Source organism: Equus quagga, unplaced genomic scaffold, assembly GCF_021613505.1.
Source record: "Equus quagga isolate Etosha38 unplaced genomic scaffold, UCLA_HA_Equagga_1.0 198587_RagTag, whole genome shotgun sequence".
NCBI classification, from domain to species: domain Eukaryota; kingdom Metazoa; phylum Chordata; class Mammalia; order Perissodactyla; family Equidae; genus Equus; species Equus quagga.
The window spans coordinates 22,306-46,553 of record NW_025798295.1 but is presented as its reverse complement, the minus strand read 5'-3'; the positions used below and the strand labels follow the sequence as shown (position 1 = coordinate 46,553).

At 46.6% G+C, this 24,248-nt stretch overlaps 1 protein-coding gene across 2 annotated transcripts in view; it reads right to left on the bottom strand.

The window, feature by feature from the left end:
* Positions 1-6: 6 nt before the first annotated feature.
* The window catches only part of LOC124233360 (cilia- and flagella-associated protein 221-like), a 37,563-nt gene continuing 13,321 nt past the window's right edge, over positions 7-24,248 (bottom strand). For both annotated transcript variants that reach the window (XM_046650504.1, XM_046650505.1), the window contains 9 exons: positions 21,802-21,907; positions 19,755-19,885; positions 17,671-17,751; positions 17,521-17,568; positions 16,918-17,025; positions 16,694-16,828; positions 7,625-7,783; positions 6,134-6,225; positions 7-1,038 (listed from right to left, as the gene is read on the bottom strand). In XM_046650504.1, coding sequence (XP_046506460.1) covers positions 699-1,038; positions 6,134-6,225; positions 7,625-7,783; positions 16,694-16,828; positions 16,918-17,025; positions 17,521-17,568; positions 17,671-17,751; positions 19,755-19,885; positions 21,802-21,907 — 1,200 coding nt within the window. In that variant the 3' untranslated portion in view covers positions 7-698. The remainder of the gene's footprint in view (positions 1,039-6,133; positions 6,226-7,624; positions 7,784-16,693; positions 16,829-16,917; positions 17,026-17,520; positions 17,569-17,670; positions 17,752-19,754; positions 19,886-21,801; positions 21,908-24,248) is intronic.

The following is a 24,248-nucleotide window of genomic DNA, read 5'->3' as shown; positions in this document are numbered from 1 at the left end:
CGCCGGTTTCCCGCGAGCGCTCCGTCCGCGTCGCCCCTCTGGTGACCGCCCCGCTCGCCGGTCCCCACGAGCTCCCCTGACTGACAGCCCCTGTGCCGGGGGCTACAGTTCCCGCCGCAGACACGAGGACCCGGAGTCACCGCGGTCCGCACCCGAGCGCCGAAGGGACGAGGGCAGCCGGGTTCCGGGCAGCCGAGCGGCTCCCCGGCGGCCCCAGCAGACAGGACTGTCCCTCGAGCCTCACGGAACCGGGCGCGTCCTGCCCCGGGGCGGCCTCGCGGGGAAGCGCCTCAGGCGGCGGCGAGAGGACAGACGCTAGGCCTCCCTCTCAGCCCGGGACTCCGAGCTCTGCCGCGCGAGGGTCACCAAGGACGGTGCCCGTGGGCGGGTCCCACAAACCCGGGTGTGCGCCTCAGATGGTGAGGATCTCACTCACGCACTGTGCGCGTGGAACGACGTGTAAGCGCGCACGGCGACGGCAGGCCCAAGGACGCGCCTCCACCGGCTGTCCGACGTTCACCGTCAAATCAACGCAAGCGCTGCGGTCTGGGGCCGGATTCTCCACGCCCCTCCAAGCCCCGCCCACCGCGCAAGCCCCGCCCCCGCCCCCGACCTGGAGGCCCTTCGGCCCCTCCAGTGCCCCCTCCGCGCAGCCCCGCCCCGCCCCGCCCCTGAGACCCGGAGGCTCCTCGGCCCCTTCAGCGTCCCCTCCGCCTCGCCCCGTCCCTGAGACCAGAAGGCTCCTCGGCCCCTTCAGCGCCCCTTCCGCCCAGCCCTCGAGTTCCCGGAGCCGGCAGCCCGGCGCGCGCGAGCCCAGCGTCCCCTCGGTCGGGCAGCGGGCTCAGCGCACCGTCGGGCCGCGGGCTCAGGCGCCGGCTCTGCGAGGCCCTCAGCCCCGCGCGCTGCCGGGAAGCGGACCGCGTCCAGCCCGACGGTCGCAGGTACCGTTCGGCGGCTTCCAGTCTGTCCTCCTCGGGCAGGGCGTCCAGCGTAGCGGGCACGTGCGCGGGCAGCAGGGCCACCTCGAAGGGGTCGCAGCTGTGGGAGGACACAGGCGGCCCGGTGAGCGGCTCGTCCGCAGTCCCGGCCCTCACCCGGCCTCCCGACGCGCCGGCCCCGCCCGGGGAGGCCCAGCCCTGGCGCCCTCCGGAGCCGCTCGGCGCCCCGCGGGCGGAGGACGGGGAGCCGCTCAGCTCCGGGCCCGTCGCCGGCAAGGCCTCTCCCGGAGTCTGGGCGGGCGGTTGGGCGCGTGGTGTCTGAAGTTAGGTTACTTCCGGGGGAGTCGTCAGACGGCCCACTTTCTGTGCCTAATCCGTTCCCCACGTGTCCTCCTCAGTTCTGTGTGACTTCAGCCTTCCTCCCTACCCCCTTATGTATTGTTTGGTGTTATAAACTCAGAGCTTTCTAGAAAAATTCCTGGCTGTTGAGGACAGTAAAAGAATTCAGATAGGGAGAAAAAATATATTGTCATTTTAACAGTTGGCGGCCGACTTCTGTTCCGAGATGGTGGAACAAGCACTCGCTCTTTGTTTTTTCTTTTGGTCTCGACTCCTCCTTATAAACCTTTGCAATGATATTAAAGGAATAAAAACTGAACGCACAACAGCGAAGAACAGGAGAAAAGACATAAATGGATGCAAGTTTCCAACAGTCTCCTGGACGCCGGGGAGAGTCGTCTCCTGAAGAGGAAAGAAGGACGGAGCGCGGCCGCGCGGGAGGGACCGGCCTCCTCGGGCCGGCGGGGCGGCGGACGGGCGGGCGCGGCGGGAACGGACGCCGCGGGGCCCAGCGAAGCCGCCTGCGTGCGCACGTGTCTGCGGGACACGTTTCCTCTGGTTCTTTTCTTGTGCAAATATGCACCTGCTCGCCAGGTATGGAGACTGGCTGAATAAAACTCTGGCACGCGGCGTTTACAGCCGTAAAAGAGAGGGCGGGAGATACCTATGCTCTGATATGGGGAGACTTTCAGGAGAGACTGTAAGTGGAAAAGCAGAGTGCACAAGAGCATACCTAGTGCGCCACTTTTTGTACAAGAAAAGGGAAAATAAGAAAAATACACGTATTCTGCTTAGCATTACAAAGAGAAACACAGGGAGGATGTTAGAGGACCAAGCTGTGGCGGGACAAGGGGCGGGAGGGAGACGGGGCGGAGTGACACTTCGCTGAGCTGCCTTTCTGTGTAGCTTTGAGCTTGGAAAGCATGTTAATGTTCTACATATTCAAAAAATAAAATCAGTGAGAAAGTGAAGAAAAAATCCCAAACTGAAAGCAAACTGAAACAATATTTCACATGAATTCCATCATCACACCGGAGGGAAAGAGAGAGAAAAAGAAACAAAGAAGGAAGGAAGGATTGGTGGAAGGAAGGAAGGAAAGAAGGAAGAGAAGTAATGCAAGTAACTTATAAATACAGTATTTGACTCCATATTCAGTCTAGGACGGGATGGGGGTAGGGGAAAATTGCAAATAAATCTGAACTCTGTTTATTATGCTTGTTTATTAAAGTGGTTATAGGTGAAGGGATTCTGAAACCATTTTAGATGTACTGTAACATTCAGTAAATGTGTTAGGAGCCAGGGCCCTACCCGTGGGAGAAGGGGCACAAATATGGAATGGGGGCGAGCAAGCAATAACTATGGATGTTGACTGGAATTATAAGCATTGATGTGAACTCATGGTTTATGAGATATGTACATGTATGTGTACATGTGTGGCCATGTGCACATGTATCTGCACATATGTGTACAGTCAGGTGTCGCTTAACGAGGGGATATGTTCTGAGAAATGCATCGTTACACGATTTCATCATTGTGCAAACGTCAGGGTGTACTTACACAAACCTGGATGGCATAGCCCACGACACACCTAGGCTATACGCTACTAATCTCATGGGACCAGTGTCATATACGCGGTCCATCGCTGACTGAAACGTTATTATGCAGCACATGACTGTATTCATGTATGTGTGCATGTATTTTGGTATGTACACGTATATATGTATGTATGTGTGTGTGTGTGTATATTTATACATATTTCCCCACATACACCCCTGGCTTGTCTGCTGAGGAGGCCAAGGAACAAAACCCCCTGCTAGCTATGTGTACACCTGGCACCCAGATTTTGGTCTTTAACACCATTCCTCACTAAAAGGAGCCTGGGCTCCACCACCCAGAGATTAGTCCCATTTACTGACGTCATGACAAAGAACGCAGGTTCTAACTGCCAATCCCTGAAACTTCAGAAGGCCTGCAGCCGGAGGAGAGGGGCTTCCTGCCGAGAAGAGAAGAGGGACTGAGAAGTTGAAAGGCTGGACTTCTCTCCAGAGACCAGGCTGGTCCGGGAAGACGGAATGGCAACAACCAAGAGCCTTTCATGAGATAAAACATCCCATTTTTAAATTCTGAGACCGTATTCCTCTCGTTTTTTGTGTGTTCATATGTTCTTCTGAAATGGAAATGGTGGCGACAATAGATGGTGGTTGGGCATTCCTGGACATTTTACTAGTTGATAAAATCTGGAAGTCTGGGAACTACTGGGTTAGACCGTGTCTGCAGTTGCTGCTGCCTCTCACATTTTATGGAAGTCCTGGAGACTCAATCGGGTCTCTGAATTTGTTAAACAGCAAAGAAACTAAGTGAGCTGTTTTGATTGTTATGAATACAAAAATGACTTGGAGTAAATAAATACTAAATAACCATATTGCATGGTTTAACGACAAACAGCTAAGTCTCAGGGACAAAAGACACGAGGGAAGTACCTCGTAAGTAACAGGAAGTTTATTCAAGCAAAATGACTGCAAAGTTGAGGTATCATTGATGGACTTATAGGAACTTAAAAAAGGAATGCGATTTTTATTTTGTAACTGCTTCTAGAAATAAAAACAGGATCTTGAATCTTACATCATGGAAATTCCTAAGGAAATATAGAACTCTCTCTTGATTTTATAATCTGCTACGCAATTATGGTTTATTTATAAACAAACTGGCCCACAGAACACTCAGACACAGAAGCTGAAGGTAACAGCTAGTGTTGGAGATTTTCTTTAGTTTGTGCAGAATTCACGGTTAATTCATGCTTAATTCAAGCCCAAGGTAACTGCATTCTGATTGCTTTTTGAAAGGACAGCCTCGGGAGATTTTTTCCAAGGACACTGCTGTGGAAAAAAGATAATTTTTTTTTTCTTAATTCTTGAGACCTGTGCGTGCTGACGGTTGGGGACTCAGGTAGTCTCTGCTTTTCACCACTTCTCATTTTGGTTAATCAGACGCCTGACAGTACCCTACAGCCAGCTATGTTTGATTCACCAATGATGTGAGTCAATTTTGAAGTGTCCTCAGCCCACAGCAAAATGAGGCAGCGTGTCAAGGTGGTGACGGACCATCGCCATCTGGTGGCAACAGAGAGATTGCAAGGTTTAGTGGGTGGGGGTAGAGGGTAGAGGAGCAGAAGAGTTATTAAAGATGGCGCTATATGCTTCATATCGTCATTTTACTTTAACCTCACAACAGCGGTGAGGATGCCATCACCATTCCCGTTTCACAGACGAGCAAACTATTGCTCACAGGGCTTCAGTAAGAAGTAACTTGCCCAAGAACATGGAGCGGGTGGCACAGCTAGTGAGGAACGGAGGCAGGTCTTTGGACACCCAAGTGTTTATTCTCTCTACAGAATCCCCTCCGACTCTGGAGATTTCAGTAGAAATGTGCTAAAATGAAGAACAAAGATGCTCAGTTTATTTTGAGATGGCAGCGGGCTGGATGACGTATGAATGAACTCATGGAAAAGGAACTAATATTTTTGAGCTGCCACCATATCCCCAATCCTGTGCCTGGTCTCATGTTAATCTCCAGGCAAAGGAGGGTCATAGAGAAGCACTAAGGAAATAATCCAACGGGCAAGCGTCTGGAAGTGAGACTGGAATTTGCTTAATTCAGGAAGAGCTTCTCTGCTGGCAATGAAGGAAGAAGTCAAATTAAGTGTTCTGGAGTCACACACTGGATTTCAACTGTCTCCTCAAATACTTGGGGAGAGGCGGGTGGATGGTAGTCTAAATGGAGTCGCTGCACATTGGGTGAGCTTTCCTGCTCCAACTAAAATTAAAATGTCAAGGCTGAGAAGGGTCTTCGCAACAAGTCCAATCCCCTTGTCTTCTGGACAAGAGGACTGGGCCCAGACAGGTGGCCGAGGAGCGTGCCAACGTCACACAGCTCCTGGAGGCCATGTGGCATTCTGGTGAGGGAGAGGAACTTGAGTTTCTGTGTCAGAGGATCCAGGACATGCGGGTGGGAATCGGGGGTATAAAGGTCACCTGCTGATCTTGGTTGGTGGTAGAGCTCAGGTTTCCTGACCACTCCTGGGGCCATGATAGGGCTCTGTCCCCTTGGGGTGGGCCTCATTCTGGATCAAAGGATTTGAACAAAAGGTGCCTGCTGATGATAATCATTTTGGGGTACTAGTCACATTTGCTCACCGGTAACCCATTTAACTATGTTTATAAGGACAACAGACTAAAGAAGCAGATTCAAGGGCTTAGCAATGGCTTATGGACCAGGCAGAGTCCTAAAGAAAAGGCAGTAGTCTCCTTGTTTGATATCATAGGGCTTTGAAGAGGTTTTAAATAAGCAAATTAGCAAAAATGTGGTTACTCTAAATTTCTTCTTTCCTTCGCCAAACAATGTTCTCATCTACCCACTCTGTTTCTGGAGCTGAGTTCTAATGTCTCTGTATGATGACAGCCATGGGACCCACAGTGAATGCCTGGCTGTGGCATGAGAGAGAAGTGGATCCTCTGGAATTGGATATGGAGGGTGTAGAAGGTTGATCTTGGCAATTTATAAATGTTAAAAATTGACCATGAATATTTCAGCTGAATTGTATGGATTCATTGTCTACTTTTATTAAGTACGGCCAACTAGTCACCTGTGACATTAATTTTTTTAAAAGTGTATCTCAAGATATATTCAAAATATGAAAATCAGTTATACATCATCATATTTCTCTGACTAGCAAACTTCCCTCATGCACTAAAAGTATAATTTGACCTATTGTTGGCATTTACCTTGTTGGGATCACAGCCTCTTTAGTCCGTGCGGCAAACGTACTCCTGTGAGATAAACAATGAGCGGTGGCTTACCTTTGTGTGGTCTCTACCTTAGAGGTTTCAGGCAGGGATGAGAAAACCAGGGGCTGGAACCTCTTCCAGTGCATTATTCCAGGAATTATGTCCTGTAATGAAAGCCGGCACAGGGTGCTACATGTAAAGGAGCCGTCTGGTGAGGTGAAGTCCAGGAAGGACTTCCATTTCATTCAACTGTGACTATCCTGTCCTAAAATTTTAGCTCCAAAATGTATCATTGCAGTAAGTTTGATTCAATTTTTCTGATGCTAAAAGACAACCGCACCAGCAAAGGGCACTAAACAATGCAACCTGGAGTTAAAGTGGGGACAAAGGAGAGTTTTTCTTCCCCCTGTTCATTAGGCACATAAGCAACATGTCCTGGGGATGGAGGGCAGATTTGGCCTTACAATCTGTTTCGATTATTATGAATGGGATGCTAATGCAACATTCAAAGAGGATGGGACCTTCATCAAATGGCATTCCAGGCAGGGGAAGCACGTGCGAATGCATGGAGATGCAAGGAGGGTGCTATCGTGAGATGCCAGCTCCCAAAGCTGAGTGCAGGGGGTGTAATGGGGACTGATGGGAAATGAGGCAGGAGAGGGAGCTTGGTCACGAAGGGCCTTGGTGACCAAGCTAATGAGCTTGCAGATGCTCCTATGGAAAGCAGGGACCGCTGAGGGCTTTCAACCTAGAAAACAACATGATCAGATTTATGTTGAAGGAAGATTTCTAGGGAGGGCTGACTGCATGGTGGGGGGCCATGGAGTGGAGTAGAGGGAGCATCACAGGCTGTTCGAGGCAGACTGGGGGAATCCAGTGATGGTCAAATATGGGGAATGAGGGAGAGGAAGGCTCAAGGATCACGTAGGTCATGGTCATTGCACAAGTCACAGAACAAAAAGGCAAGGAGGTAATACAGGAAGAGGAGGCAGTTTGAGGTGTGGTTGGCAGAGGTGGGTGGAGATAATGATCTGAGTTAGGGACTTATTGAATTTGAAGGGCCTGAGGGCAACTGCCAAGAAATGGCGCTGGCTATTCAGGTCAGTTTGGTGATGTAGGGGGAGAAGGAATTCTTTGGAGCCTCCTCCTTCCTGTGCATTTGTCATATCGCCACCTTGTCCATTCTGCTATGTCTATAAAGGTTGGGGCCAAAGAAAGAGGAAGTGAGACCATGGGGTTATGCCCGCCATGTGACTGTTTTTACATGGATGAAATACAGATAAAATGAATATTAGGCGTAGCCTTCAAGGGAAAAAGAGTGAGAATGTTGAGGAAAGGGCAACGTGCAGGCTGAGAGGTGGGTATGGGCAGGACAAGAGTGATGCTGCGTCTCCCACCCGGACCCCTGTAGAGTGTACACAGCCGCCATAGTTACCATTCCTGTTCTGCAGCTGTGGCTGCAAACCGTCTTTCTCAATTCCAACTGTCACCCTCCATCCTTGTCCCCTGACCTTCCCTGCAGCCCAGGGCCAGCCCTGCCAGCGAGCCTGGTGATGGCGTTACCGTGTGATGGAGAAACTGCTTTTGGGTGAGAGGAATGCTGGACCCATCGTGGGACTCCTTGGTGACCTTGTACTTGGGGTGAGAACACAGGTGGTAATCTATCAAGGTTTCTGCGTAGGTCAGAGGGTGCTTTACAGCAAATACTCCTGGACTGGGATTCTGTAGAAGACAGAGAGGAAAAAAGATTCTCTTCTGTTGACCAGTTTCTAAGCCAGGCATAGGACAGGCGTCAGCTACAGCTCTCGGCACTAGCACCAACACTCTGATTCCATGTCGGCTCGTCTGGGAAAGAGAAGCAGGGGAGCAGAGGGGTCTTCAATTGGCAGCAGTCACAGCCATTCATAAATGTCCCTTTTCTGGTTTGAGCTTCATGACATACTACATGGGTTTATTAAACTCACGTGGAAACAAGGACAACTGAAATCACAGCTTAAAATGGCCTAAAGAATTTGTTTCTAAATATGATGAATTAGGGGATTTATTAAATAAGCAAACTGGTTTTAAAAATCAAATAAGCTTCTGGTTTTGAAAACAAAAATAGCTTCTTAAAAACTAAATGGAGGACAAGAGGGTGACGTTGGATATCTCAGGAAACGTCAACATTTCACATTGTTTTGATCATGTTTTTCCTTCAAGAAGGCTCCATTTGGATGTCGGATCTGATGTTAAGGGAGAGCCTGTTTTTCACTAATTTTCCAGCAGAGGTAATGGAGACACAGGGCAATTATATGAAAATACGAAAATATAGAGCCTTTTAATGTTCCTTCCTGGGCTTGTCCGACAAAAACCCTATTCTTGTTCCAAATGACAACATAGCTTTTGCCCTCGCAGTTGTTTAATTTCAGATGCTTAAGAACCATTAAGTAGAAATTTTGTTCTTTTTGTTTGTATGTTTTTAAAAAACTTTTTTAAAAAACAATAAAACTCCACACGGCTTATGGAAACCCAGTCTCACTGCCAAGAAACAAATGTCCCCTGCAATTTAAAGGAAATGCAGCTTGACCAAGGAGCATTACAGCACCCAGGCGCAAGAGCTGGGAGAGCCCAGGTGTGGTGTAGGTATTCCGTGTGCTCCAGTCAGGAAGGCTGGGGAGACCGTGAGCTCTGAGAGCAGAGAGGCTGACTGAGTTAGGGCCTGGGAGAAAGACAGGGGAGGGCTCTTGCCTGAACTCATGGATGTAGAGGAAGGACAAGGGCAGAGAGGCAACGATGGCCACTGAGGGGTCTGCAGCGCCCACAGTCATGCAGAAAGAGACACCTCGATGAGCACCTGCAGGTGAGGGAAGGTAAGGGTACATATATGTGTGTATATATGTATGTATATATATATACATATATATATATATATATTTTTTTTTTTTTTTACAACAGTAGATTCTTTGCTGCTCCTCAAGCGCTGCATGGGGTGGGAACAGAGACGGAGAGAATGTAAACATTGGGTTCCACCCCCTGAAGCTTGACAGAAGACCCTTTACCCAGACAGGGGCTAGAGGGTTGGAAGGGAGCAAGGTGAAAGGTGGGCCCCAGGTGAGCCAAAGCAGGGGAGGCCTGAGGATACCGAGGCAGGTGGGTGGAGAGGAAGGACAGCAAGGAGGGTGGTGGGGGGGAAGTGGGGACAGCTCCTGTTCCCGTGCGTGTCCCCTTAAGTAAGCTCTTATGGAAGGAGAACCAAAGGACAGAAGCAGAGCGAGCACCACCTCTGCCCCACCAGGCCCACCAGATCCTCTGTCGTAGTCACAACACATCCAGAAGTAGAGCGAGGAGAGCCTAGGCCCCCAGCCAGGAAGTGGGGAGACAGGCAGGACTGAAGAAGGGAAAAAGGAACCCGGCTCCACTTCCTGGGTAAAGGGAGCAACTGGAGTGTAGGAATCTGAAAACTGCTGACCGCCGTCACCAAGAGTCATCCTTGTGGTGACAAAAGGCCAATCAGCACAGCATCTGGGAAGGGATCCCAGAGGGAACTGCGGCAGGAGTGACAGAGACCCCAGCTGGGCCTAGTCATGGTGTGACTGGGAGGCAGTGTGAGGGGAGGGGGCTGGCCACGCCCTATGGGGCTGGTGATGGGGCAAGGTGCACCACACCAGGGAGGGGAACGAGCCTGTGCCCTCCAGGAGTGCCTCCTACTCTGCTTGATGGAGGCTGGGTGACCTTGCTGTGTGGCCAACTGTCTTGATCTGCCTTGGGCCAAGTGTAATGAATGACATCTTTTTGGAAATGGTAATATCACTGTCTCAAAGAGTTGTCATACTTCAGACCCCCCTGGGTGGCCATCGCTACCAGAGTAAGTGGTCTGAGTGGTCACCCCATGATTATTTTGATCTGAATTTTCCTCAAACTAATGCATGCATACAGTAGCAACTCACCCACGCTGGAAGGATTAGTGACGAAAGCAACAAGGCTCCTGCAGGCCCTTCCTATCCCCAGGCCCAGCCAGAGGCTGTTTTTTCCCATTATTTCTGGGTTTTGTGTCTGTGATGGTGACTATTCTAACTCTAAACATTATGCTTATTTTTCCTCTCTCAATTATCAACCTCAGATAAAGCCAGTTGACGCTTTACTAAGCAAGATAAGGATTTTGCTCCTGTACACAACTGCTCCTTCCAAACGTCTTCCTCCCAATTTTGAAAATTACATTATAATTTTTAGTCCTGCTGTTGGTTATCTTTGTGACCTGAAATGATGCATTTATACTCCTATTTCTTGTTTCCTCGTCTTTAGTTGAGTATTTCAACTCCTCCTCAGGTAAAATGAAAGCATTAGCATTCCTACACTTTCTTGTACCTTTCCTCCTCTCTTCCACAATTTACTTTTATATTATTGAGATGATTGACATTTGCATTCTGGAACCACACCAAGACCTTCATGCTTTGTTCATAAGCTGTCTCTAAAAGCTGAAAACTAGTAAATGGCATTTATTTTGTCTTAATGGTATAGATATGTTTCTCTGCCAGGCAAAGAAAAGGCTCGTACTATAGTTTTTTTGTGAAGATTCAATATCATGGTCTGTGGGTCACTGAGAGAGGACAGTTCTAGTATCAAGAACCCCAAAATGGGTTCTATATTTAAAAATTTTCCAACTCTTAAAAAGCATGCCAAATTTTAATTTGTTTTCCTATTTGGAACACAGACTGATTTTTAGTTGATTTTTCCTCCTGGAGTTTATAATGTCCTTTTTTTGCTTGAATGACGTGCCTTTATAAGATCCTCGGGTGTCTCCATCCTTCCCACTGCACTGTTCATGCATGGAGCACACCCTTCCTTTGACACCTCTTTCCCAGAGCCCTTCACCCTCTCTCCTCTGAGCTTAATGCGCAGATATCATCCAAGACTTCACTATAACACTTTACCAATTGTAACGGTGACATCTTTCCTTTTACTTTTGTTTCTTTTCTTAGGGTTTCAAATTCTTTCTTTTATAGCTATATTGATATATAATTGATATACAATAAATTGGACATATTAAAAGTATATAATTTGGTATGTTTGACATATGTTACATCTGCAAAACCATTACTGCCATAAAAATAACGAACATCTTCATCACTCCCCAAAGTTTCCTCTTGCCCCTGGGTGATCCCGCCAGCTCTCCATACCATCCACCCACCCAAGCCCCAGGTGGACATAATCTGCTTTCCGTCTGTACAGGTTACTTTAGATGTTCTAGACTTTTAAATAAATGGAATCACATAGTATGTATATTTTTTGGTCTGATTTCTTTACCCAGCATAACTATTCTGAGAATCATCCATGTTATTATATGTATCAAGAGTTCACTCCTTTCTGTTACTGAAGAATATTCCATTGTATGGTAATACCACAGTTTGTCTGTCAACCTCTTGATGGACACTTCTTTCCAGTTTGGGGAACATATGAAGCTGCTGTGAATATTCCTGCACAAGTCTTACGCTTCCATTTATCTTGGGTAAATACCTAGGGGCAGAATGGCTGGATCATATGGTAGGTCTATGTTTACTACTAACTTTTTAGTTTGTAAGAAACTGTCAAACTTTTTTCTAAAGTAATTGTACCACTTTACATTCTCACCAGCAGTCTTTTTAATTTTAGATATTCTGACAGAGGTATCCTATTATGGTTTTAATTTACATTTTGCTACTGATGCATTATTTTGAGCATCTTTTCATGTTGTATTTGCCATCCTTTGATGAGATGTCTGTTCAAATCTTTTGCCCATTTTAAAATTGGGTTGTTTGTTTTCTTACTATTGAGTTTTGAGTGTTCTTTATACATTTTAGGTACAAGTCTTTTATCAGATACGTGATTTTCAAATAGTTTATCCAAGTCTGTGATTTATCTTTTCATTTTCTTAACAATGTCTTTAGAAAGGCAGAAATTCTTAATTTGGACAAAGTCCAATTAATCCATTTTTTTTCACTTATGGATTGTGGCTTTGATGTTGTATCTAAGAAATCTTTGTCTTACCCAACGTCACAAAGACATTCTCCTATGTGTTTTCCAGTTTAGGTTTTATATTTAGGTCTATGATCCATTTTGTGTTAATTTTTGTAAATGGCATGAGGTACAGATTGAAGTTCTTTTATTTCTAGTTATTTTTATTTTTGGTAAATGGATATCCAAATGTTCCAGCACTATTTGTTGAAAAGACTGTCTTTTCCCCAATGAATTGTCTTTGACCTTTGTCAAATATCAGTTGACCATATATGTATGAATGCATATATTTCTGGATTCCTTATTCTGTTTCACTGATCTGTTTGTCTCTTTTTATGCCAATACCATACTGTCTGGAGCACTATAGCTTTCAAATAAGCTTTAAAGTTAGGTAGTGTAAATCCTTTGACTTTATTCTTCAAAGTTGTTTTGGATATATTTGCATTCCATATAACTTTTTGAATAAATCTGTCAATTTCTACCAGAAAAGCCTGCTAGCGTTTGATTGGGATTGTGTTGAATTTTTAGATTAGTTTGGAAAGAACTGGCATCTTAACAATGTTAAATCTCCCGATCCACCCACATGGTATATTTCTCCATTTATTTAGGTCTTCTTTGATTTCTCTCAGCAATGTTTTATAATTTTCTGTGTATCAGTCATATATTTTTGTCAGATTTATCCCTGTTTCATATTTTTTGATGCAATTGTTAAGTGAGATGGCTTTTTAAAATTTCAATTTTTGATTGTTGCTAGTATTTAGAAATATAGCTGATTTTTGTATATTGATCCTGTTTCCTGCAATCTTGGTAAATTCACTTATTAGTTTTAGTAGATTTTTGGGTAGATTCATTGTATCTTCTACATAGATAACAGTTTCGTTTGTGAATAAAGGCAGTTTTACTTTTTCCTTTCAAATGTAGATGCTTTTTCTTTCTTTCCCTTGCCTTGTTGCAATGGCGATAGTTACAATCTTGAATAGAATTAGTAAGAGTAGAGATCTTTGCCTTATTCCTGACCTTACAGGAGAAGCATTCAGTCATTTACCATTCAGTATGATGTCAGCTCCAGGTTTGTAATAGATGCCCTTTATCAGGTTGAGAAAGTTCCCTTCTGTCCCTTACTTGCTGAGAGTACTTATCAGGAGTGCTGTCAGATAATTTTTCTGCATTTGTCGAGATGATCATATTGTTTTTCTTTTTTAGTCTGTTAATATGGTGAATTACCTTGAGTTTGGAATGTTAAATTAATCTTGTATTCCTGGCATAAGCCCCTATTTGCTCATGATACATTACCCCTTTTATATTATGATGAATTTGATTTGTTAAAATTTTGATTTTTTTCTTCCATCTATGTTCATGAAGGATATTGGTCTATCCTTTTCTTTTCCTGTAATGTCTCTGTCTGGCTTTGGTTTCAGAGTAAGACTGGCTTCTAGAGTGAGTTGGAAAGTAATCCCTCCTCTTCCATTTTCTGGAAGATTTCTTATGGATTTGGTATTATTATTTTCGTGGATTTTGTACTACATGTTTGAGAGAATTCTTCAGTGAAGGCATCTGGGTCTGGAGTTTTCTTTGTGGGAAGGTTTTTAACCACCAATTCAAATTCTTTAATAGAGATAGAACTAGTAGAGTTATCTATCTCTTTTTGACTAAGATTTAATAGTTTGTACCTTTTAAGGAATTTGGCCATTTAACTTAAGTTGTTGAACTTATTGGCATAAAATTTTTCATAATACCAATTTATTACCTTTTTAATATCTGTAGAATATGTAAGGATGTCACCTCTCTCATTCCTGATATTGGTAATTTATGTCTTTCACCTTTTTTTCCTGATCATTTAGGTTTATCCCTTTTATCGATATTCAAAGAACCAGTTTTTCTCTATTGTTTTTCTGTTTTCAACTTTATTGATTTTCAGTATGATCGTTACTATTTCTCTTTGCTTAATTTGGGTTTCGTCTGCTCCTTTTTCTGAGTTTCTTAAAGGGTTAGTGAGGGCACTAATGTGAGACCTATCCTCTAATGTCTTAATTCCCCCCAAAATTTTTGTGTTGTGCTTTCATTTTCGCTCAGTTAAAAATACTTTCTAATTTCTGTTTTGATTTCTTCTTTGGACTATGGGCTTTTTTTCGCTTGAGGAAGATTAGCCCTGACCTGACATTTGGGCCAGTCTTCCTCTATTTTGTGTGTGGTTCGCCACCAAAGCATGGCTGATGAGTGATACAGGTCCGTGCCCTGGATCCAAACCCATGAAACTGGGCCACTGAAGCAGAGCACGCTGAACTCAACCACTAGGCCGCGGGGTTTGTCCCTGTAGGCTATCTTAAAGTATATAATTTAGCTTCGAAATTTTGGGGGGATTTTCTAGATAGTATTATGCTATCCATTTCTGATTTAATTCCATCAAAGTCAGAAAAAATACTTTATATGATTTGAATCTTTTCAATTTTATTGAGCCTTGTTTTAGGAACCAAAATTTGGTCTATCTTGGCAAACCTTCTGCGCACATCTGCAGAGAATCTGTAGTCTGCTGTTTGAGGGTAGTGCGTTCTTGCAGCGTCAGTTAGGTCAAGTCGATCCGGAGTGGTATTTGTCCGTTATGTCCTTACTGATTTTCTGTTTACTTCTTCTACCAATTATTGAGAGAGGGGTGTTGAAATCACCAACTATAACTGGGGAGTTGTCTATTTTTCCTTTGCAGTTCGATCTGTTTTTGTTTCAGGTATTTTGAGGCTCCAGTGTTAGATGGGTAAGCATTTAGGATTGTTGTGTCCCTTCGATGAACTGCCCCGACCTTAGGTTCCTGTCCTATACAGAGCAGGTGCGCCCTGAGTATTTGTGGAATTAATCAATTAATAACTACTGATATTTTCCAAGGAAGTATGAGCGTGACTATGGAACATTCCCTTAACTTCTCCACACCAGTTTTCTCACGTTTAAAATGGTAAGGGAGTGAGAGTGGGTGGGTCTGGGGGACAGGAGACTGGAGAGTGGTTCTCAAACCTTGCTGTGGGGAACCTTGGGTTTTGCAGGGTCATCCTCCTCAGGGGACACCCTGAGGGAAGTGGAGGGGTGGAGAGAGCAACTAGGACTTTATTTTATGTATTGCCTTTCTATGTAAAATTTTGGTGGATGAGAGGGTTCTGGGCTAAATGAAATTTGAAAATCACTGAGTTAAATGTCCTGTGAGGTGGTCCCGGCTCTAAAATTCTCTGTCTCTGGGAACACTCCTCTCAACCAATGAGCCTATGAGAAAATGCCATGAGACTAAGAGAAAATGCCCCCTCGTGGCCAAGACGCACACAGCGCAGCTGTCTGTAGGAAAGCAGCAGAGGGCAGAGGAAGAGCCCCAGGCCAACAGCCAGGAAACAGGCAGGTGTCTGTCCCAGCTCTTCGCGAACTGGCTGAGCCCCCCTGGGTGTGACTAGCAGCATCTCTGCCCACCTTAGAGATCCAGATTCTCATCTGGAGAGCCTCACAACGGAGACTTTCTCCAGTAGCATCTAAGGTCCTTAATTCTGTGTGCATGCGTGTGTTTGCCCTTAGAAAAGCAGACCAGGGGCTGGCCTGGTGGTGCAGCAGTTAAGTTCACATGCTCTGCTTCGGAGGCCTGGGGTTCACTGGTTCGGATCCTGGGTGTGGGCCTATGCACTGCTTGTCAAGCCATGCTGTGGCAGGGGTCCCACATATAAAATAGGGGAAGATGGGCATGGGTGTTAGCTCAGGGCCCACCTTCCTCAGCAAAAAGGCAGTGGATGTTAGCTCAGGGCTAATCTTCCTCAAAAAAAAAAAAAAAAGGAAAACAAAACAAAACAAAAACAGACCATGACTTGGGCAACTACTGTGGCATTTCACCGATGACTCCATTATTAATAGAACCTCATCAGAGGTCCAGTCTGGCTTGCAGTCATTTAGGATTTGAGTAGGTGGAAATAGAAGGGTAGACAAGGGGATCCATGAGGGTAGGTCAGCGTAAGGGAAGGCAGGGTGCCGGGAGGGGAGCGCACAGAGTGTGGCCGGGGCGCAGGGAGAACGTGGTGTTTATTGCTGGCCTCGCAGTCAGGAGCTGGGACTTAATCTGTAGGAAATGGAGAGTCAGTGAGGAGCGCTGAGCAGGACGGGGGCCTGGTCAGGGTGTGCTTCAGCGAGGCTAGCCAAGCGCAGGAGCAGGAACGAACCAGAACAGAGGAAAGGTGGGCGGCAGAGGGGCAAACGTGGAAGGGACATGCCACCCAGGGATGGACTGAGGAATCGGCAAAGCTGCGGGGAACGGAGTTCGGGTGATTTTAGTTTCTTTTTCTGTTGTGTTTTCTTTTCCCTTTCTACTTTTTTTTAAACTTTCTGTGTGTGTGTGTGTGTGTGTGTACACACATATATTCATAGATATTCATATTCACTACATATACTTAAATATTATACATAATTAGAAAGATCATAAAGCTACTGTAATAAAAATAAATGCTGGCATTTTTAAAAGATAGAAACACTGATATTCTCCAAATAATAAGTGCTGGCAAGTAATTTCAAAGGGGTGACATATTGTTTAACATTTGAAATTCCAAAGAGAGAAAAGTATTCCCAAATAATGCTTCTGTTTTCTTACAAAGTAACTGCTGAAGTCAAGGAACGTGGAACACAAGCCCTCTGCCGATTGTCACTTACAAAAATATAAAGCGGGTCGTAGTCTGGAGAGCTGGCTAAGGCCTCTGGGGGTTTCATGCTCAGGACCGAGGTCTTGCCGGCCAGCTGAGGTGCGGCCTCCTGGCTCGGCAGGGCTATGATGGTGGTGGCTTCATCCTGCGCAGGACCGAGAGCGGTGTGTTAGTTTTGATGCCAGGACAAGAGGGGAAAGGTGGGCATGACTCTAGAAGGCGGGGCTGTGTTACCTCAGCTCCTTGCTTCAGGGCTCGAGCAAGCTTTTGAGGTCTGTAACTTGTGGAAGACTTCTGGACACAGAATGGCTGATACCCCTTGATTTTGTACAGCTCAGGAACCTGAGGGCGAAAGGAGACGGCTGACTGCATGTCCTTAAAAGCCTGTCACCGTTTAGGGGGATCTACTTCTCAACAGCGTTTCTGAGCTGCCTGACAGTAAAAGGAAATAAGCGCCATGTTGTAACCATCACATCGTGGCAGTTACCACTTTGGACCAGCACTGGAGGGACTTTAGTGCAAGTCCTGAGCCCTGTTCTGGGTCCCAGCACACACGAGCCTTCACAATTACCCTCCCACAGCATATGGCTTAACTGCAGACATACACCAAACACTAGTTTGTCCATTTAAAGTGTTTATATTCTCAAGAGCAGAAGTGGTCACACACCTCAAGAAAGGCTGACTTTTGTTCACTATCTTGTGTTTTTCTTAAAGTTTCTAAGATGTGAAGTTCAGATAGCTTCATGTATGCATAATAAAGGGTATAATCACAGAATAAAGACCCTGGTTTCCATAAGCCACGTTGGGAAAAAAGAATCTGTTATACCTCACACATACCGTAAAATAACAGCAGAAAAATACACACAGTATTCCACACAGTATGATCTGTAATGGAACAAAACTAATAAAATAATGCAGTTCAGATCAAGAATATTTTGTTCACTTTATAAGAAACCCAATTAACTAATACCATATGACAGTTCTGACCTGCAGCTTGAGGAAGGAATAACTCTGCTTGATTGGAATTTCTGAAGATTTGATTGGGACTGGGCCAAGGCCATCGGGAGCCTAAAATGTGAGAATTCCAAAAATTGACACATAATCAACATTGAGCAAAAGCGCCCATGCTTCTATTTTCATACATTTCCAATATTAAATGAACAGCTCTGTTCTCAAAGTGCCCCTTCCCACGACCACAGGTGCTTCTTGATGTGTGGGGCCTGGAGGCAGCGTGGCCACCCCTCCTCCTCGTCTCTTAGTGAACGTGATTCTTCTTTTTTATTTTCTACTGTTGTGGACACTGCAACATGCCACCCAGAGTCCCCTTCGGGCTTCAAGGATTTAGTGCCCCAGCTGCTAGGAGTCCCGTTGGTAGAACAGCTCCCAGGGGTCAGCCCTCCCCAGGAGTTGACTTGGCTGAAGGGAGCCGCCTCACTCATCACGTGCCCCTCCTGGGCAGCCCGTCTCCAGTGACAGGTTGAAGCGAAGGTGTAAAGGCCAGGTCCTCTCACTGTCCCAGCTTTGGAACCCCTCAGGAGTTCAGCGAGGCCTTTGTCAGGATTGCCGCCCTGCGTCGCTCTGTGCACTCCTGCCCCCACCACGTCCCCTCCACAGGTCCCATCCCAAAGCACTACCTAATGACCCTCCTGCATGCTAATCTGCTTGGACACCGGAGCACCTGGACCAGCGCCTGACATTTTATGGGCATTCAATAAATACGGTATTTCACCTAATCTAAGACACCATCATTAAATTAGTAGGATACAATGCTAACATGCCATCAATTATAAGACATCTCTCAATTTCAAAGATGCTAAATATGAAAAAAGTGATCTTAGAATCGATGAAATATAGTATTTATGGGACTAAAAAATTCTTTATAGACAAGAATGCTGAGAATTCTGTTTTTCATCAACCCTGAGCAACAGAGAAATCTTTACAGAACTAACTAAAATATCAAGTGAAATGTGTAAGCTTTGAACTATACCAAAACAAGGAGCTGGGCCCCCAGCACAGTGATGCTCTCTCTTCATCCCTCCATCCTGTCCACTCCGCTAATTATTGACTGCCAGATATTTATTATTGCTTAAAAATCACAGATTTATTTTTTCCTAGGAGCTAAATATTCTGATCTTTTAAGTTGTTTAATTATCTAATGCAAAAAACACATGGAATTTCTAAAGTCAGTTCTGTAACCCTTGAGAGGATTAACCTGCAATGCTTAACGCACCCGATAGGATGCGAATGGCAAGTTTATTCTTTGAAACTAAAAGAATTATGTTGTATATGTACTTTCAGTATCAATTTAAACACACTTTTTATTGCTAACTACTTAACTTGGGCAACATTTTATTACTGGCTATGTGACCTTATGCCTCAGGTTCCTCCTCATCTGTAGCTGATAATCTTATCACGTAGATTTACTGAAGAGGAAGTCAACTGATACAACTGAAGCATTAAGACACTGCCCGACTCATGGAAAATGCAGTGTAAGGTTAGCTACTGCATTTCCTATAATGCATTAGTGCCCCATGGGGCAAGAGGGATGAACTGTCACGCCTCTTGCCACTGAGAGACACAGAGAGAGAGAAAGAGAGAGAGGGAGAGAGAGAGGAGGAATTCTGAGTCTGATGGGTTAGATTGTGAGATTCTGGGGCCATGTTCCCTCATTCCTAGGTCAGGTCATGGACCTGGGGGCTGCCCTTCTCTGGCCTCTCCATCAGCTGAGCAGGGCCTGTCTCCTGGGGCCAGGCCAGGCCGTCTTGTTTCTCTGTCTGCCCGTCTGCTGTGAGGCCTGGTTCCCAGGCAGTCAGGTGGGGCTCAGGGCTCTTGCTGGGTTCCAGGCCAGGAAGGACCCAGCCCAGTTTACCCAGGAGCTCTGCACAGGTGTATCAGGTGCCAGGCAGGTGACAGTAGCTGATATCTGGTTTCCCATTGGTCACAATTCCCTGGGCACAGGTCTCCCTTGGGAGCCTCTGAGGAGGAGGTGAAGGGACTGAGCCCAACAACTATCTCTGCCTCACAACCATCCGATCATGCCCGGGCCCCACCCCCAGCCTCGCAGCACCCACCAACTCGTTGGAGTCCTGAGGAGCACTGTGGGACGGGAAGGCGAAGGGCAGGACTTCCCTGGGCGACACCGAAAACCGCCTGGAATAATCGTCGTGACCGATCAGCGGCAGAAATCTGGAGGGACTCTTGTCTACGGGTGAAACAAACAGCACTTTTGGGGCGTTCTTAAGGCATTTCTCTGTGAAACCACCGTCTGTGGTTGCGTATTGAATTAGTGGGTACTTGCCACACAGCATTTCCAAAAGAATATCGTTGGATGTATGTATTAGACCCATTTTTAGTTTCTCTTTTGTTCTTTACCTCAACACCCTCTCCAATTTTTTAAAATTTTATTTTACTTTTACTTCTAAAAAACAATAATTCCAAATGAAAGTATCTCTGATGAATATTCCCTGTCCTCGTCAGCAAAGAAAAAGATTAAATTAAAGAAGCATATTGAAGACATTTTCCAGGTATCCATACATACTTCACAGGTAAATGTTACAGCATTTTTTTAAAAGAGTTTCTTTATTAGAAACTTGAATACCAGAGACAGAAATAATAAAGGAGGGAAAAAAGAATAATTAAAATGCAATAAAACGTTATGAAAAACAAAATACCCACTGGATCTTAAAGGAGAGGAAGCAGAGGGGAGGGGGTGCTGCTGGGGACCGAGGGCCTGAGCCTGAGGCCCCCGGGCCCCTCCTTCCCTTGGGGCTGTCTGGTCTTGCTCCCCGGCCCTGGTTTGGGGCACTACCCGTGGAGGAGGGATGGGGTCCTGCTGGTGTGACCGGACTGAAGGGCCCGCCCACTGCCTGTGCTCTGCGGGGCTCCGAGCACCCCCACCCGCCCCCCCCCCCCCTGGTGGAGCTCAGCCCACCCCCTTGGCAATGAATGGAAGTCTTTTCTTGCCTCTGATGATGGACTTAATAAACAGCACTGGACTAAGTAAAAAAAAAATTAAAAATCAACACAGTGCTATGAAAAACAAAGTACCCCTCTGGGTCCTGGAGGAAGAGGAGGAGAGGGGCTGCTCCTGGGGGCAGGGAAGTGGAGCCAGGCTCAGGGGCTCAGGCTCGGGAGGGGAGGAAGAGTGCCAGAGGATCAGGGCCTGCCTGTGGATCTGCACACGAGCCACCGATGGAGAATACGGGACATGGCTTTTGGGCTCCCAGAATCTACTGAGAGTGGGTGTCAGCCCCGGCCACCCTGGGGATCAGAGGATGGGAAGTTCTTTAAGTAGCAAAGATCATACAATATAAAAAACTTTATGTGCAAATGCTAGATTGAGACAAGATGCAGCCAATTGACAGTATAAACGATGACTATCTTATTCTCTCGGGTGACAAGAAAGAACAGAGGGCACAAAACTGGAGGTTGAACCACCGCCACCCTTCAATGAGGTTACAACTTGGTCAGGTCGGTTGACCCTGCCTACTACCAGTTGGGCAGGTATTTCACCCAAAGCTGCCATGGAGGTCTGATTTGTCACTGGTGGGTTGAATAATGGCCCCTCCAAGGTGTCCCCATTCTGTTCCCCAGAACCTGTAACTACGTCACCTCACATGGTAAAAGGGACTTTGCAGATGTGATTAAGTTAACGGTCTTGAGATGGGGAGAGTGTCCCAGGGAATCCAGGTGGGCCCAGGGTCATCACAGGGTCCACAGAAGAGGGAGACAGGAGGGTCAGCATCAGAGAAGGAGACGTGACGACTGAAGCAAGAGGTCAGAGTGATGCGAGGAAGGGGCCACAAGCCAAGGAAGGCAGGCGGCCTCCAGAAGCTGGAAAAGGCCAGGAACAGACTCTCCCCTGGAGCCTCCAGAAGGAAGCAGCCCTGCTGACACCTTGACTTGAGACTTCCGACCTCCAGAACTGTAAGATAGTAAATCCGTGTTGTTTTAAGCCATTATGTTTGGGGTGATCTGTTACAGTACCCATAAAAAAAACTAATGCATTTGATTCATGAAAATATTTTATTTCTACACAGCTAACTTCATTATAAAGAAACCTCGTGCTCAGAGGACTTACTGGTCAAGGCGTTGCGATTCTTCACAGCTGTACTTTACCTGGTGCTATTGACTGTTGTCCTTTAGTGAGCCTTCTGAGGATGGTCCCTTTGTCCATGTCATGAACAGCACTCAACATACTGAGTAGTCGTTGATGAACCATGATCTGGAATTAGAAAGAATAATGATCTCAAATTATTAATTGGTACATGCTCATTTTGGCATTCAATTTAACTCACTTTCCCCAACCACAACTAAGGGCTGAGGCCACCACTCTAAGTCAGAATTCACAGGGAGAGTGGCACGCTGCCCTAGGCTGAGGCCATGGGGACGTCAAGGTCTGGGTAACACTGACCTGCCTGAATACAAAAAAAGACCAGGTTGCCATTTGGCCTTGTCCCACCCGATTTATGAGCTCTGGTTTTCTCTATTTCCAGAGTGGAAAGAATGACTAGTTCTTCGTTCTTTCTTTTCAGTACATCTGAATAGTAACGCTCCCGCTGTGTTAGCTGCAGAATTGAGGGACAAACTGAAGGGGCGATTCTGTAGAAATAGGGCTCTGGACTTTGGGCAGTGCTCAGCGTACACCACTGTGCTCTGCATTCCGAGCAGATGCTACTGAAGGTGAGCGCTCCCTGTGCACAGAGCTGTGGCTGAGGGGACCCTTCATGCCATGATTAACACTCCTTTCCATCCTGTAAAGGACTCTCTTGTTAACAAATATTATCAAGTGGCTACTGTGTGGCCAGTTCTGTGCAAGGTCCTGGAGATACAGGAGGGGCAGACCACGTGCTGCCCGAGGGAGCCAATGTTCCCGTGTGTGTGTATGGGTGGGGGTGGGATGGCAACAGACACTTGACCAAATAAACATGGTGAACACCATGAAGAAAATAAAAGACAGTAAATGCATGAGGGCATGACTGAGGGGCTGAAGGGGGTCGGACTGGCAGGGATGATGAGGGAAGGCCGCTCGGAGGAGGTGAGATTTGATCTGAGACTTGAAGGATGATCAACGACGATGATCTTGGGAAGAGAGTTCTGGCCAGAGGAACAAGCAAATACAAAGATCCTGATTCAGAAACCAAGGAGATGGTTTAAGGGACAGAGAGAAATCCATGTGGTTGTGTAGCCTTGATAAAAATTGTGCGTCTGATTCTAACTGCAATGTGAAGCCTTTGGAGGGTTTCGCCAGGGGAGAGGTATTACCATCTTCAAGCTTTGGGGGTACTACTCTGGCTGCTGTGTGGGGACGGGAAGCAGGAAGATCTGTTGCAGTGGTCCAGGTGAGAGATGAGGGGGTGGCTGAGCTGAGGAGATGGCTGGAAGTCATCAGGCTGGGACTATATTTGCACACCGAACTGACAGTACTTGCTGGGGAGTGTGAGCACAAGACTGAGCCATCACTCAGAGTGAAGCATGTAGCTGCGGACGGTACTTTTTTCAAGCTGGAGGGTTTTCTCCAGAATGTCCAGGGTGGTCCCATTAGTGGGAAGCCAGCCCGGCCAGTATCTTGCTGCTGTTTGCCCGTTGTTGGCAGCTGTGCTCTCTTCCCTCAGAGCACAGCTTCGTGCTGCCTCTTTGCACCACTTTTCTCCTCACAGTCAGCATCTTGCGGCACCTCTGTTCTGCATATACACAGAGCCCACCAAGACAGAGCTTCAGCAGGGATGCGGGTTCCATGGGGCCTTGGAGGTTGGTGAGCAGGTCATTGATGCAGCAAGCTCTGCCTCTGCCTGGACCGTCAGCAGTCCCGGCTGAAAGCGCTGCTGGAAAGATCATTGTTACCATAAACTTTGGAGTCCCCTGTACATATTCACACATTTAATCCTCAGGGACAACCCTGTGAGACAGGTCTTACTGTCATCCTCAGTTACAGATGGGGAAACAGAGGCCCAGAGGTTATATAACTTGTCCAAGATCAGAAAGCTCCTAAGAAGTAGCACCAAGAATTAAGTGCGGGCAGTCTGGCTCCAGAGTCCAAGTCTTTACCACTGCTCTCCCCTGCTTGAGGGGCGGCTCTGCCTACCGAGGGAGCCACTCTAGTGGCAAGGACAAGAGATCTACAGGCAGCATATGATACAAGAGGCACCACAGAGATCGCTAAGTGCTGAAGCTTACAAGGACTGTTTCTTGGAGGAAAGGCAGACTGCGCTGGCTCAAAGGACAGTCACTGACAGATGGAGATGGAATGGCATCTCAGTTGATGGGCAAGGGGCAGAAACACAGGTTTGTAGCAGGGAATGAGCTGGTGTGTTTGGAAGAAGACAAGGACTGAGACAACCTAGAGAACAGGAGGCAGCTGGAGGGGGTGTGGGTGCAGCCAGACCAGCGGCTCACCTTCCACCCTTTATTGGCATTCAAGGCTAAGAGGTCATTTTATTTTGATCACAGGAAGCCACTGGAGGCTCGCAATGTGCTGGGTGGAAGACCAGCGTGAGGGTCAAGAAGGCACAGCAGTGAGATGACACCGTGAAGGGGAAGCCATAAGCCTGGATGTTAGAGACAGG